Here is a 16004-nt window from a genome sequence, read left to right on the forward strand (position 1 = left end):
TTTGCTGATGACCAGGTGGTGGTTGCTCAAGATCAAGATGACGCGGAATACATGATGCGCAAGCTAGTAGAAGAGTATCGGAAGTGGGGTCTGGAAGTCAGCATATCCAAATCTGAGAAGATGACTTTTGGCGGTGATCAGCAAAGCATTGAGTTGGAGGATGGGCAGCAGATCAAAGGCTGCGAGCACTTTAAGTACTTGGGAGTGCGGTTGACCCAGGATGGAAGGACGGATCAAGCTATCAGGGAAAGGAACACCTTAGCAAGGAAGGCTATAGCGATGTTAAATGGAATCCTCTGGGATCAGCGGATTTCCAAAGATAACAAGAGGAGGATATACAACGCTGTAGTCAAAAGTATATTAACATACGGATGTGAAGTTTGGCAGCTGAAGAAACGGACACAGGATATGCTAAGAGCAACGGAGATGGATTTCTGGAGAAGGTCAGCAGGAATTTCTAGGAGAGATCGGGTCCGTAATGATAGAGTGCGTCAGATAATGGAAGTCGAAAATGACATCGTGTTCGACGTCATGACCAAACAACTTGTTTGGTATGGTCATGTCAATAGGATGACGGAAGAGAGGCTGCCAAAAAAGATGCTTGATTGGGTTCCTCCTGGGAGGAGACGTAGGGGACGCCCAGTGAGAGGTTGGCGACAGGGGGTGTTAAATGAGATAAGAGATTGTCAACTCCCTGATGACCTGTGGGAAGACCGAGCTTTGTGGCGATTAGGCGTCGCACAGCGCCAAAGAGCGCTATAAAAGCGACTCATATATATATATCTCTCGTCAATTCAGAAAAGATACATACAAATGAGAGAGAGAAGCTGACGTGAAGCTTTTGAGGAGGGGAAAAAATCCGGCTTAAGAAAAGAGTTTAACAGTTAACAGTCTCTACAGTTTAAGAACTTTATTTTAGATTTTTAGAATTTAAATTTTTTGATTTCAAAAATTTTAACTTTTACATTTTAGAATTAAAAGTTTTACTTTTTAAATTTTATAATTTTTATTTTTCAATTTGATTTTTATGTTAATGTTTTACATCATTTCTTCCATTTTTCCAGACTCAATAGATCAATAGTGTATATACTATAAATATTGCAGTAGGCATATAGTGAGTAGTATGGTAGGTAAATAAGTATAATAAGTACAGTAAGTAAGTATAGTATAAGTAGTAGTAAGTATATAGTTGCGGTAGTAATAATATATATTTATTATTGACCTATTGAGTATGAATAAATTGGAAAAATGATATGTAGCATTAAGATAAAAATAAAATTGAAAACCAAAAATTTTAAAATTTATAAAGTAAAAATAGAAATCTAAAATTTACAATATAAAAAATTTGAAATTAAAAAATTAAAAAATAAATTTTTGAATTGTAGAGCATATAAATTTTAAACTATAAATTTTCTTGCAGTAGAAGTTAAGAATAAGCTATTATACACAGTGTACTCACGGATTAGAACCTGTAGTGTAAGCGACCATTACAACACAACACTACCGACTGACCGACTGACTGACCCACTGACCAGCTCACCCATGAAATTACTTCCCTTGCTGAAACCAAACTAACTGAAATTTAGGGTTGGGTTTGCCCTTTTATAATCTCGTAAACTGCTGGCCTGAAGCCACCACAAACAATCCCACCCCCCCCCCCTGGCTGACCCCTCTCGCAATTAGGATGTATTCCAGAAACTTCTTCCTTGTTTTCCAATGGCGGAAAATCCGAGCTTTGCGGGATTTCAGGAAGGGGTGCATTCCATCACTTTTGGATGCGGCCAGGCGGGGTCCTTTGTTTCACTGAGACGGATTATGGACCTTACGTGTCATTGTAATCAGGACATGGAAATCCCCTGTTTTGTTTCTTTGGCGGTACGGTCAAGAAAGCTCCGGGCTGCAAAACAATGACAGAGGGGGGGGGGGGGGGGTCGTAAACAGGAAAAAGAACACGGAGATAAATTATTTCGGAGACAGATCCGTAACAGTGAAACTGTAAAAAATACTGAACTACAAAGAGAGAGAGAGAGAGAGGGGGGGCGGGGGGCAAAGTCCAGAGAAAGTCTCTAAGTGGATCAAATTTTGGTAAAAGGAACCAACGCAATTACAGTGCTCTAAAAAGATTGCTTCTTCATAATTATCAAAGAAATCTCCCAGAATAACAAATGGACTACATTTTGCAATTTGGAACTATAATTTCTAGCTCAGTTTAAAAACACTGTATGTGCCATTAGTTTCCCAATGCATATGAGTGTTTTTTCAGATGAGCCATTTATAGTTCCAAATTGCAAAATGCAGTCCAAATAATTCTGGCTTCTCACGAAACAATTGATAATTTTGAAGGTTAATACTGAAGGTAAAGTTCTAACATTGTACATAGATTATGTACAAGAAAAGATTATGATACAGATGAGAGAGAGATTAAGATTTTGATGTAGATTATGTACTTTTTAAAAGTATAGAAGAAGGTGCACGATCTTGAAAACACTGTAATCGCGCTGGTTCTTTTTTGCTGAATGCGATCCAAGTGAATTGCGTAGTTCCACAAACAAAAGCGGTACGGGTATGATAATATTAATATTATTTCTTGGTGAGGTATGGTATGAACATTTTTCTTCGAAATATTTAGATAGTTTTGATGAAATTGCGAATAAAATTCAGGACCACGACCACAAATTCCCCACGAAATTCTCGTTTTATCTCACGAATTTTGGCAACGTCCGAAGGCTCATAAGACGTTCTTTCGCAATTCAGAGTTCGGACTGACGGGATTTGAGTGTTGACTTCAAATATTTTTTCTGCCCATTAATTTTTCTGGTTATCGATGAGAAGTATTCTCCAGCTGACCCCGCTCTCCCTAGATCAGGGTGTCTACAGGTCCGGAAAACCCGGAGATTACTCTTTTTTTAGGGTGGCTCCAGTGGCGTAGCGTGCTTTGCGATATATCGATTGTTATGCCATTTAAACCTATGGAAAATGATCGATGAACAGGGTGTTCGCTACGAACACCTTAATGATCGATTCTTTACCATAGGTTTAAATGGCAGAACAATCGATACATCGCAATTCACGCCACGCCACCGCGTGGCTCGGAAGCACTCGTAATGCGTGGTTTTTAATGACAGCCTGGAAAGTATGCAATCTCTTGCGCACTAATTCTTTGTCTTGCATCAACGCACGTTTTACTTTCCTTCTCAAGCATTAAAGTCTCCTAGTGATTCTGTCGTGCTAAGAGAACGCCGTGCGAGCATTCGAAACTTGCCAAAGTTCCTCCAGTAAAATGTTCATTTTTGAGAAAAGTTATAAACATTTTTCCTTGAAATTCTCAGGAGCCTCAGGTGAAATTGCAATCAACATAATCTGAAAAATTGGGAGAAAAATATTCATAAGTTTACCAGGAAATTCGTGTTTTATAAATGAAAATTTGAACTAAATTGAAAACTACCGAGAGAACTGAGCACGAGGATACTTTTGGTTCATAGATTGATTAATTACTGAAAGAGATACGACAAAATGATTTAATCCGCTGGAATACATGTTTTGAAATAGGAAATCAAGTTGAGCGAATATTGTATAACACAAAGTCTAAAAGGTAGTAGCACTGAATATATTGGTGTGTAGGGTATAGCCAAGTGCTGGAGAAAATGTAACAATTTTATAAAAAAAAAAAGACACTTACATTTTATTAATAAACTTTGACCGAAACTTTTCGAAGCAAGCGCTTCATCGTCAGGGTCACAACACAAAGTATATATCGCGAGCAAATAGTAAAATCAGGCATTTTGTCAAATGCCTAGGCAAATAATCAAATCAATTAACATAGATTGAAATTTTGATTATTCTCCTAATTTTAGACAAAATATGTAATTGCTCCCGTAAGAAAAAATTATCAGTAAAAATTTGCATCACACAAAAGTATTTTAAATGATTTTTAGCTCCTGAGCAGCCACTTATCTTGAAATTGCAGCATGTCATAAAAAACAGAATTTTTAGAATTTCAACGTTTAAAAATATGAGGAGCAATCGAAGAGGCATCGACAAAAAGAGTTCGTAGGTTTAACGAGATATTTTTCCCTAAAATATTGAAAACTCGTGAGATCTCCGCCATAAATTCACAAAATTTTGTAGACCCTCAAAATTCTCCATCTAGGCATTTGATAAAATGCCTGATTTTACTATTTGCCTGCGACATGAACATCACAAAGGCCATAACCCTTGCTTGATTCGGAACCGCATTTTCCGTGCCTGGGCGACACTTGGCCGCCGCGGGCCTCAAATTTCGTACCCGGCAGCCCCCCCCCCCCCCCCCCCCCCCCCCGAGTTAGTTGTCGGGCCCCGGTGAGCGTCGTCGAAATTCCACCTCCACCGGGCGTGAGCAACAAGGTCGCTGAGTGACGAATTATGAGGCTGGATCGTTTGAGTGGAAGAACCAAGATCAGTGAACTGTGTGTTTTTACAGTTGATTTGTTATGGCTCGGGAGGAGGGGGAGGAGGAGGAGGAGGAAGAGCAAAGACAGAGCCACCGCTGATCGGATGCCGCTTTGGGCAGTTACGCAATTTTAGAAAGGTCCTCTGATCAGGACCAACTTTGACCGAACTGATGCTGGACGAATGCAATTCGAGTAAACGGTAGGAAAATGAAGATATTCCTTCAAAGTTCGAAGTAACTAAATTACAGTAAACTAGATTTTTGAACAATCCGACGGTGAAACCCTCTAATCTTTTTCTCGTTTGAGTTTTTTAAAAATCTTCATTTTTTTTTTTTTTTTTGAGAGAGAGAGAGAATAACAAATCAAACTCATTCCTTTAAGTTTTTGCAGAATTTTCCTCGAACAGAGGAAAAATCAAAAAAGTTTCAAGATTTGATGTTGACAAATTTTCCATTGGATAAACAAGTACACAAACTGTTCGCAGTGGACGCACGGGTCGCAAGACGGTATAATGGAGTTTTTTAGCCAACGTGCGTTAAAAATCAGTATAAAGCTGAAAATTTCAATACAGAGGGAAAAAGCGAACAGGGCGAACAGCGTATCTCTTTGAGGGAAAATTGTGCTTATGTGTGAGCTTTTTCCCTCTGTATTGATATTTTCAGCTTTATGCTGATTTTAACGCACGTTGGATAAAAAACTACAACATATACAGTCAAAAAACAAGCCCCACAAGAAGTCTGCAGCGTTGCAAACCGAGATAAGTGGTTTGGAAGTTTTACTGTCTAATTACTCAATCTGGGGAAAGGCTACAAGAAAAGACAGAAATTGAGAAGACAGAAAAGGAGCAGTGGCAGGGGGAAAAAATACATCTGGTTTCGCGTCAAAATCGAGACAGATAGTCGACTTCTTTTTCCGAGATCAAACTTTAGAGTTATTTGAAGTTTTTGAAGTTGAAATATATCAGCTACATTTCAACATGTAAATGATCTGAATAAATAATCTTAGACTTTAGAAAATCAAACTTAAATGGTGGATAAATTCGGCAACGTCGAAAAGAGGAGCACGCCGCGCCGTGTGGCGACGCAACGCGCCGACGAATTCAGATCGGGAACCAGTTATTGTAAGTACTTACCTACCCTGGATCTGCGAGCCGTTTTGCCACTTTTCGGGGAATCATCATGACTGAGGCAACATTAAAAAACGAATTTCCTCGCGAAATACGTCGCCCCAGTCCTCGAAGCCTACCTATGTCAATCCAAGCCGGTCGTCGCGTCGCGTCGGTCCGGCAGATGCTCACGAATTTCGGCGTTCGAGCCACTCCACTGCCAATGCATTCTAGGTGAGAGGTTTTTTCGAGTGTGTTCCCAAAATATTGCCATTCTTGTCAAAATATTGCGGTAGATTTTCCTTACAAAAAATAATTTGGAAAAAAAAAACTGGAGTAAAAGAAGAGAGGAAAAAAACTTGGAGGAATTGTTTCAAACAGGATTTTAAATTATTTTTGAATACTTTTGCTAAAAACCATCGTAAAATATTCTAAAAACAATCCATCGTTTCTCTGATTTAACGTTCTCTTCCAATCTTGCTCTTCCCTTGCTTTTTCACTTTTGCGCCTTCGGAATGCAATACGGCGCCTGTGGTGGAGTGGTGTGGTGGAGCGAGTCAATCAGAGAGGCCCGCGGACATGAACTTTTTGACTAAAACTGCAAATTTTGATGTTTATTTCGTCACATTTTAAATTCAAGGGGTGGCTCCAGAAGAAAATATCAAGAAAAAACCAATGGAACCACCTCAAAGTTTTGTATGAACGGTGTTAAAAGCCTTTAAAGTTTCCAAATTTTGTCCGACCTCTCCTATTGACTCGATCCATTGTGCGTCGCGCCCATCGCTCTACTCTCGCGACAGCTTAGCGAAGGCGAAACTCACAAACCACGTATCTCGGTTTGCGACGTTTCGGACTTCCTGTCTTACGTTACTAATTTTTTACATGAAAAAGCACTCAAACTAAATTCGTAGACATTTTCGTGATCTTTTTTCTCTGTGCGAAGCAAATTCTGGAATACAACTTTAGGGAATGATGTTAGTTTTTTCTCCTGTAAAAAAATTAAACAGGAGCGGAGAATTTTAAACACCGAAAACAAGATCTGTGGTTTAGGAGTTTCACTATCGACTGGTCTCCGGCGTGTCAGTAGATATCGCAATAGTGTATTGCCCTCGAAAAATGCACTGAAAGAGAAAAGGCAACGTTATGATTCCATGCATGAATCCAGCAAAATCAAGTTTAAAATTGCGGGTGAAAATAGAGCACTAAGTTTCGCCAAGATTTATTGAGAATGAAGTACTTCAAAAAGAGCGTCAATTTAAAAATTCGCGCCATAAATCGTATTATGAGTGGCGGGAGTGGCGATAGCCAAACCGTTGATTCGGCAGTGGTTGGCTGCTGAAATTCGTGACATGTGAATGAAAACAGAAGAAAGGAACGAAAAATCTTTGGAATTTGTTAAAATTTGTGTTACTTTTTTCAGTCGCCCGAGTTCCATTAAATTTCTAAACCGTTCCGTAATTTCTATTTGAATCGGTTCCATAGATTTATTTGCCTTGATTTTATCCCCTGTCATCGATTTCGGTCATCAGTTGCTTGTGTTTTGGACTCTCACACAGAACCTGATTATTGATCTGCTGCAGCATGTCCATCTTCATGGGTGATATGGTCTTACTTATGAACAATATTCTTTTCTCTCTCACATTTTAAGTTGAAGATGAACTGGTCAGTTGTAGACTGAGAATTACTTCCTAAGTTAGTTAGTCTTCAGGCAGGATCCTGCTTTCAAACTTTTCCACAATGGCCAAGCGCTGGCCCCTTGTTTACTTGGGCTTTGAAGATGAAGCAATCTCCGATAAACATCGACCTTTCTTATCTTATACCACGAATAAAATTGGTGGGAAACCTGTGAGTATGAAAATTTATTTTCTAACTATATGCCTCATTTCATGCCTGGGATCGCTTAGATGCACTTAGATCTGTCTAATTAAAATCGAACATCCTTCAGTGCGAGAATTCCTCAGTTCATGTTCTTCTTTCTGAGGGGATTCGAACGCTCTGTCACGAATCTTCTCGCTCAGTTTAGGAAATCCTGAAGCCCAATCCACACTTTCAACTTTTTCATTCAACTCTTGAATGCAACTTGTCAGAATGAAAAGTTGGATAGTGTGATACTGATGCGAGAAAACGACGATTTGATGAAAGATTGAAATGACACTTGAATGTGAAGTCATATTCAAATTTTCGTCTAATTGGTACTGCCAACTGGATGAAAAGTTGGACAGAGAGTAGTTGAATCAAATTTTTTGAATTCAACCTTTCGTCCAACCTTTCATTCCATTAAGTCAAATGAAAAGTTTGATTGTGTGAATTGGGCTTTATATTAGGTTTTTACCTGTGAATATATTCTAGACCTAAGACACTTAGTAGGACCATAAGTACACATTGACGGTGTAAGTCGGCAATCACATAACTCGGTTTGCGACGTCGCAGACTTCCTGTTATTCTTAATTTTTAAGACGGAAAACTACTCAACGACAATTCTTTAAAACCGTGATTTTTCTTTACTGTGCGAAGATAATTTTGCAAAAACTTCAAGGAATGATGTCAATTTGCTCTTCTTTACAAAAATAACAATGAGGGGGAGATTTTCAGACACTGCAAACGAGTTATGTGATTGCCAACTTACACCGTCGTTAAGCTGTATTGGAATCTGTAATCTGCCATTAAAGCAATGAAGTTGTCATTGATCAGAATGGGTTTCTTTCTTTCTGATAGGAGAATGCCACTCCAGTCAATCGGAAAATTTTCTCTCAAATTTTCTAGGTAGCTCTATTTAATTACAAAGAGACATCCATTTACTTTTATTGCTTTTATAATGTCAACAAAAGCAGTCTTAGTAAAATTTGTATTTTCATCCAAAGAGTTGAAGAAAACATCCTCCAAGAAATTCTTAGAGCAGTATGGCTCTTAAAATGTCATCAGGAAAGGTTTAATTTGTAGGTATCACAAAATTAACCTGTTGCAATCATTTGGTGTTACAAATTATTTTTTGAATTCAGAAGTACTTAACATTTTCCTGCAGTCTGAAGGAATTCTTAAATTTCATTAAGCTAAGTAGATATTTAGTTTTATTCTCATAGGTATCGTCAATCCAATCAGATACATTTATTTGTAAAGCGTTACATTTGGAACAATATTTTGATGTTTCAGGACTGGCACGTCAAGGGCAGTGAAGTTCCAAGTTGTCAGTTATGTTCGTTTCCTCTTCTGCTGGTAGTTCAAATCTATGCCCCCCTACCGAAGTCGCCAAATCACAGGACCTTATACCTGTTTGCATGCATTAATCCTAATTGTTGGAACCAAAATGGAAGGTAAGGTTTACTGAAGATATGCATTTTTTTCCTTTCCAGCTTTTCCCTACGCTTTGAAAGTACAAGGAGACCAGGGTCTTATTGATACCACATCTATCATTTTTCAGCAACAGCACCAACTGGTGCAATGTCAGGTTATTAACGACTCCTCAGTTTCTGCTAGTTTCTGAGTCATGTAATAAAAAGTTTTTTCAAAAGCATTTTCGTTATTTATAGTTCAGCTCGAAGATTAATATCTCAGTCAATAATAAAATTACAGAATGAACCAAGCTTACACCATGAATTATTACTGTTTCTCTTACACACTTATTAGCATGAAAAAAATCTGTTATTTAGGCAGGTTTATTCCAAATACTGCATGCAAACTGTTCAAAATTTTGACCTCGTATGGTTTTTTTGCAGGAAGTTGTGTGAAATATATCGACGGTGTAAGTCGGCAATCACATATCTCGGTTTGCGACGTCGCAGACTTCCTGTCATACTTTATCTTTTAAACGGAAAACTACTCAACGGCGATTCTTTGAAACTGCCGTGATTTTTCTTCTCTGTACGGAGAAAATTCTGCAAAATCTACACGGAATGATGTCAATTTGTTCTCCTTTGAAAAAATAACATAGAGGCGGAGATTTTCAGACACCGCAAACGAGATATACGATTGCAGACTTACGCTGTCGATATGTAAAATTATCTGATCCTAAATTCCTGACCAAAAAAATATGCCAATACAGGATTTTTTATAATTGAAAAGTTTTCCAATAGTTGGTAAGTCTAAGAAGATCAAAACTTTGCAAAATATGTTTTATTGTTTAAATGAGTTTAAATGTTTTTACTTGACCAGGAACATGTCAAAATTATGCACCTTTTGGAACCTATACTTACATCGAAAATAATGATGTCAATGAAAAATTCAAACCCTAAATAGCTTGCCCTCTATTCTTTCAGCTGGGTTTGCGTCCGCAGTGAATCTACTGACTCAACATCAGAGACCAAAACAAACACCACTGTAATCAGCACAGATGACTGGTGCGGTGGTGCCGATAATTGGGGTGAGGATGAACAGAATGGCAATCTGACTTACAACTCATCACCAGATGAAGACTCCATCACTAATGATTTCACCGATCTCTCCCTACAAGGGAGAAACAGCACAGGTGGTGAGCTTTCTGAGGCAATGGGAGGAGGTGCAGCAGGAGCAGAAGCTGAGGGCCGACTCATGTCTCCGATTGCCAGCGCAGAGATAGAAGTGGAAGGCGAAGAAAGAGAGATGGTAACCATCGATACACCAACAGCTCCTGAAGTCAATATTGTTGCTTTATTGGAGCAGGCACCAGCTGTTCCTGAAGTAAGTGTCTATCTCAGTGTGTTATTATGCATTTATTTCCTATTATACTCTTTTAGAAAATCTGGAAAAGAAAGAAAAATTATAGTCTTAGAGGTAATGAGGGAAAACCTGCAGAGCTAGAAGCAAAATCATAGATTCAAAGAATTTTGTCTATCAATGGCTTACAATCTGTTAGCATGAAGCAAAAAATTTGACTAATAGTTGTAAATATAGTAAAATTTGAGGGAATTTATCTTTGACGCAATATAGTTACCCTTCAATCAATTAAATTGATTTAATATGCAATCCATTGCGTAAAAGCTAACTTTCAAGATCGTCAGTTTGTTTTTCAGTTGTTCATGCTTTTTTCCCCATCGAGAGAAAATGCTGGAGGAATCAATAGCATAATCAGAGAATTCAAAACTATAAAGAAAATACCCAAAGAAAGAAAAAAGAAAATAATCTATGTGTATAAATCCTAAGGCATGCAGGGATGGCTGACCTCAGAAAACATTTACAAAAAAATCACAATTAAATATCAGCAACCTTATCATCCATGATACATCCAAAATTCACTCATAAAATGGGTTTAATCCTAATAAGTTTGATCCTATTTTTTCCAGGTCAAAGCCGAGCTGCTACAGTTTGTGCCAATCTTCATTAGTGTCATGGAAGAAGAAACGACCTATTCTGGCCTAGAACATGTAAATGATTTATTGCAGGTCTACCAACAAAATAATCCTGGCGAGCTTGATAACTTCAATACAAATCAGAATCCCTTCCAAAAGAAAGACCGTTCCACGAATCCCACCAACGTGGAAAAGTACGAACCGAGCACTCCCAGTCACGGTGACAAAATGTTCCATCAATTTGTCACCAAAATCCAACAGAATCCAGGCCAAATTTTAAGGTTAGTTCTTATTGAAATAAAAACTGATCACTGATGCCTGGGAGATAGGACCTTGCCTTAGGATTACTCCTAGGACTTCTGCTGTTTTTGGGGGTCATTCCACATCCTGCAAACCTTTCAGTGGAGCTATAGTTTTTACAGCTTGCCGTATTACCTCGCCATGGAGTACACAGAATATATGTTTGTCATACAACACTGGAGATAGCTACAATTCAATGGTGAAACTACAAAAAGCGTATTTTGGTTGCAGTGTTTCAAAGTCTCCGCTCCCATTTAATTTTTTATAAGGAGACTGAACTAACATCATAGCTTGAAATTTTCACAGAATATTCCTCGGATCAAGAAGATTCATCATCAGAGGTTTCAAGAAAAAACGTTCAGTAGTTATCCATGGAAAAAGCAAAGTATGACAGCTGCAACGCCACAAATTCAGATATGCATCTCTGTAGTTTCACCATTGATAGTATATTGTGTCCCAAAACACAATAAATTCTGCCTATGGTTGGAAAAATCCCATAGAGGATGAAAAATTTCCATACCAGGCCTGCTTTGTCTGACAAAATTGTGTTTTCGTGGTGCTTGGTAGGGCTCATCTTGTAGATATGGCAAACTGAAGTCCCAATGAAGTCAACAGTTGGCAAACTGATGTCGAAAAATTAGTAGTAAAGTGATTGCAATGCTTTGAAAACTTCAGGCTCAAATCTCTTATAACCCTTTTTAAAGTGTTCCAGTTCTGCACCAAAGTTGACTACTATTTAAAGGACATTTCTCTCATACCTTGGAGAAAAGTATCCTAAAACATATTTAATTTTAAAATTTAACCTGCCTCACGAATATTATTTCTTAGTCGATTTGTATAAGTTTCATTGACTTATGAAAAATAAAGCAAGGAAGAATATAGTGGTTGATTTTAGATATCGATGGTGTCAATTGGCAATCTTATAACTTGGTTTGCGACGTTGCAGACTTCCTGTCATACTTTATATTTTACACGGAAAACTACTCAACGGCAATTCTTTAAAACTGCTGTGATCTTTCTTCACTGTGCAAAGAAAATTCTGCAAAAACTTCAAGGAATGTTGTCAATTTGTTTTCCTTTTAAAAAAATAACTTAGAGGCGGAGATTTTTAGACACGGCAACAGGTTATGTGATTGCTGACTTACACCGTCGATATACTGCATGTGTTACAGGCTGATCTCAATTTAGGGGGAATTGCGATCCATCTGAGCTGATGATGTGCTTGGGCTGATTGTTATCAACCCAAACTAAATTGAGCTGATTGACAATTTATCTTTTCGGCTCATTGTCAGCCTGATGTGTATAAAATGAAATGGAAGATATTTGGCAGAGAAAGTGCACCTGACTCCAGTCACTTATGAGTCATTATGAAGCTGAATTTGGTGATTTCTTCAAGGATAATTTGTGCTTTGAACCATTCGAACTCTTTTTTAAATTTATTCAGATCCTGCCTCATGTTAACTTTTTACCTCCATTTGAATTTAATGTCATGCATCTATGAAGGAGTTAGATTCTTTTTTAGTTTTTGTTTTTTTACCGATGGATTCTTAAACTCTTACTGCAGTTCTGTTTTGAACAGCATAGAGTGAGTCTTAGTCGCAACTACAAGGGCTGTCCCATAAGAAACCGGACTTTTGTCATAGCAGGTGAACCAAGCCTCGTAATGAGGTTTTCTTGGGTTTATCTGAAAGCTGAAAAATCGATAAATATTACTTTTTTTTACAGAATGTAAAAATTCATCTTGATTTGGACACTGTTTGCTTTGGAATATAGGAAAATCAAACACAAGTTGCGATTTCTGTCTTTATTTCAAGAAAAATTTAGATACAACTTAGATAATATTCAGATTTTAAATTAAAAACTTCTTTGCTCACTTCTTCAAATGCTTAAAAATAAAAAAAATTAACTTTTCAAGCAGCTGACCGAGTCATCATTTATCCCCTTCAAAATACTCCCCAGCTTTGTCGATGCTTTTATGTCACCGTTTCTTCAAGTGGGAGGAACACTTATGAAATTCCTCAGGTTTGAATGACTGCAACTCCTTCAAAGTCTTTTCTTGAATTCCCGGAATGGTTTGAAAACGTTGAACTTTCAAGGTAGATTTCAGTTGTGGAGTAAAAAAAATCACAAGGAGCAAGATCAGGTGAATAACAGGGATAAGGGAGAACTCTTGTGGCATTTTTTGCACAAAATTCACTAATTTAGAGCGATGCATGGGCTAGTGCATTATTGTGATGCAGAAACCAGGAATTCTCTCTCTGAAGCTTGGTCCTTTTTTTGCGGACATTTTCGCATACTCGTATCAGAACACCATTCCAATATTTGCAGTTAATAGTCTCCTCTGTTGGCAATTTAACGTTGCATTTTTGCTTGAAAAAAGACCTCATCGTGAAAATCGCAAAACGCAATCGACTCAGTCTGAAACACAGGATCATCAGATGAGTGTTGATCAAGATAATTCAAATCGATGAAAACAAGTCTCATCAGTTGCTTCAGTAGCTTGAGGTTTTCTTGGGCTCCTCTGAAAGCCCAAGAAAACCTCATTACGATGCTCAGTTCGCCTGCTATGACAAAAGTCCGGTTTCTTTTGGGACAGCCCTTGTATTCGCTAAATAAGTTGTAAATTTTTTAACTCTTAATTTAACTCTTGCATGTATTCCTTTTTTCAGATACTGTCGGGAAGGTGGCTCGCCGTTATTTTTATATCCAGTCCAGGATACCCCGAGGCAATGCCAGCACTGCAAGGGAGAGTTGCTTTTTGAATTACAAGTTCTTCCCAGTCTAATACCCAAATTGAACTTACAAACTCCGTCAGGAACTGAAAGCGGTCATCTAGAATTCGGATCAGTTTATATTTTTAGTTGCAAAAAAAGCTGTTGGTCATCGACCGATAAGTGGAGAAAAGAAATCGTGATTGTTCAAGCAGAACGAATTTAAAACTGTAGGTAATATTATTTTTGATCTCACCTCTATCTCAAATTCTATCCCTCATTTCTTATTTATCAAACCTTCATGTTTTTATCTTTTACTTCAATTTAATTAATTTAAGTAGGTTATTACTGGCTGGAACCGGTAAAATCTAAAAAAAAAATGTGATAATTAATCATCTTACCATGTAGTTTATAATGTTATTTTATTTAGATTTTCTCCTGAAAGATCGTATTTTTACGTCTATCGTTTGTTATGCATTTATAATGAATTAAAATCTAGAACGTTTTTTGCTGAAGCAGCAAATATCATTATGCACCCATTGCCTACGTAATGTCAATATTGAAGTAGGGTTCTCTTTAGTATTATCGCGTTATCCACTGACTATTTCATTGCCAATTTTTACTGTGCATCATAATCTAAAGATCGCGTCTTTGAGCTCTGATGCTTTGGGAAAAGTTAGATGACAATCTATGTTATGTAGTCCTTCATCCTCCATTCAGAAGGAGATGATCGGATTTTGAGTTTCTAGCGGTTTTTGTTTTAGCGTTAATTGCCGATTACTGTTGCTTTCAGAAAAATTTTTGTTCAAAATTTTATGGTTCTGTTGATGTTAGATCTTTTAAAATTAGATTTCTGATAAAGAGCAATAATACATGGTATGTTTTTCTTATCTGAAATTTTGAAGTCTTGAATTTTCCTTAAACTCCCAACTCCTCAGGTGTTTGAGAGCACAAATTATTTATGTTTGTTCATCGGTATTAGCTCATATCATCACGTTTGCCCCCATTTTATCTCAGACCTGGTTGAAAACTGTACTGCAGATAGAATTCAAATCCAAATGCTGCATCTTTGCGGCTTTTTGCAGTAATCTCATTTTTCTTTTGTTCCAATCGAGCTCAGCTTTATTGCAGAGAGTTTTTTTCCCTTTTTTTTGTTGTAGTGACTGGACTTTCAATAGGTTGTTTTTGGAGAATATCTATTACATGGTGTCAAAGTTTGAAAAGTTAGTTAATGTTACCGCTTTGAGAAAAGTCAGGAAATTTTGCCATCAAACCTTGAATTTTCTTGATCGTTGAAACTTAGAAGTACCATGATGCTCTATCAGTCAAGCTCAAACTTTGTACTTTATGAGTCTTGGTAAAAGTTTTTCTACACGCCACACTCATGAAAAATCAAGAAATGTCATGTTCATAAACCTTTAAAAGACATGAAATATCAAATCTTCAGAGAACTTATCGCCTTGTAGTACCATTATTGAAGCTGCTGTATCCAGGTCTTTAAATTTTTTGATTTTCAAGGTCATTAGGTAAGTAATTCCATGTCTAAATATTAAATGGAGTTGAGTTGCATTTTGGTTTTTCTAGCTGTAGCTAGTCTTTTGTTTTGGTTTTGTCTTCATCTTGATTTTCAATTCAAGTTCTGGTACATCAGCTTAAGAGCATTACTTTTAAGCTTAATATTTTCTCTTATTTTCTTGTTTTCTGTCATGACAAAAATCTCTCATCTTTCTCCGAGCTGTTGGCTGTTTTCTCCTTCTAGTTTTATCAAAGGATTTTTATTTTTGGTCATATTTTATTTTTCTACTGAGTTTGCTTGGTTTAGTGCATCTTCAGTTCTGTACAAATCCTCGTCATTTATTTTCCTGGGAAGATTTCAATGAGACTTGATACCGGTGGATCTATGACTTCATTAATTTGTCACTTTCACTCAGTTTTCTGAAGTCCTTTGAAAATTAAGATTCTAATGTATTTCTTTTATTCCATTTTCAATCCATCTTCTCTTAACTATCAGTCTCTCTTGTTACAATTATTGTTCCAAGTATTTATTGGCAGAAATTCTTTCGAAGCATCAGAGTCAACAAAAAAATTTTACGAAATGAAAAGAACGAAGAGCACTTAATAGTTCATAGGATACAGAAAGGAAAAGGATTAGAGCTTTGTGTTTAAATTTTCTCCTTTGAATGGAAAATTCTTATAT

The 16004-nt window shown here is 37.2% G+C and overlaps 1 protein-coding gene across 1 annotated transcript; it reads left to right on the forward strand.

Annotated features, from left to right (window-relative positions):
• The first annotated feature begins 6863 nt into the window (after positions 1-6863).
• On the forward strand, positions 6864-14704 carry trus (programmed cell death 2 like trus). Its single transcript, XM_019044897.2, has 5 exons — positions 6864-7380; positions 8686-8846; positions 9789-10188; positions 10791-11077; positions 13766-14704. Exons 1-5 carry the CDS (start codon positions 7273-7275, stop codon positions 14031-14033), a joined length of 1224 nt encoding a protein of 407 aa, XP_018900442.1. The 5' UTR covers positions 6864-7272; the 3' UTR covers positions 14034-14704.
• Positions 14705-16004: the final 1300 nt, after the last annotated feature.

The sequence above is a fragment of the Bemisia tabaci genome, chromosome 5 (assembly GCF_918797505.1).
Source record: "Bemisia tabaci chromosome 5, PGI_BMITA_v3".
Classification (NCBI taxonomy): Eukaryota; Metazoa; Arthropoda; class Insecta; order Hemiptera; family Aleyrodidae; genus Bemisia; species Bemisia tabaci.

What these genes read in the sequence shown, in the direction of transcription:
- trus (XM_019044897.2), top strand. Translation starts at nt 7,273, where the DNA reads ATGGCCAAGCGCTGGCCCCTTGTTTACTTGGGCTTTGAAGATGAAGCA. An exon ending in TGTTGGAACCAAAATGGAAG is followed by an intron (nt 8,847 to 9,788) that starts GTAAGGTTTACT and finishes CTATTCTTTCAG; the next exon opens with CTGGGTTTGCGTCCGCAGTG. An exon ending in AGGCACCAGCTGTTCCTGAA is followed by an intron (nt 10,189 to 10,790) that starts GTAAGTGTCTAT and finishes TATTTTTTCCAG; the next exon opens with GTCAAAGCCGAGCTGCTACA.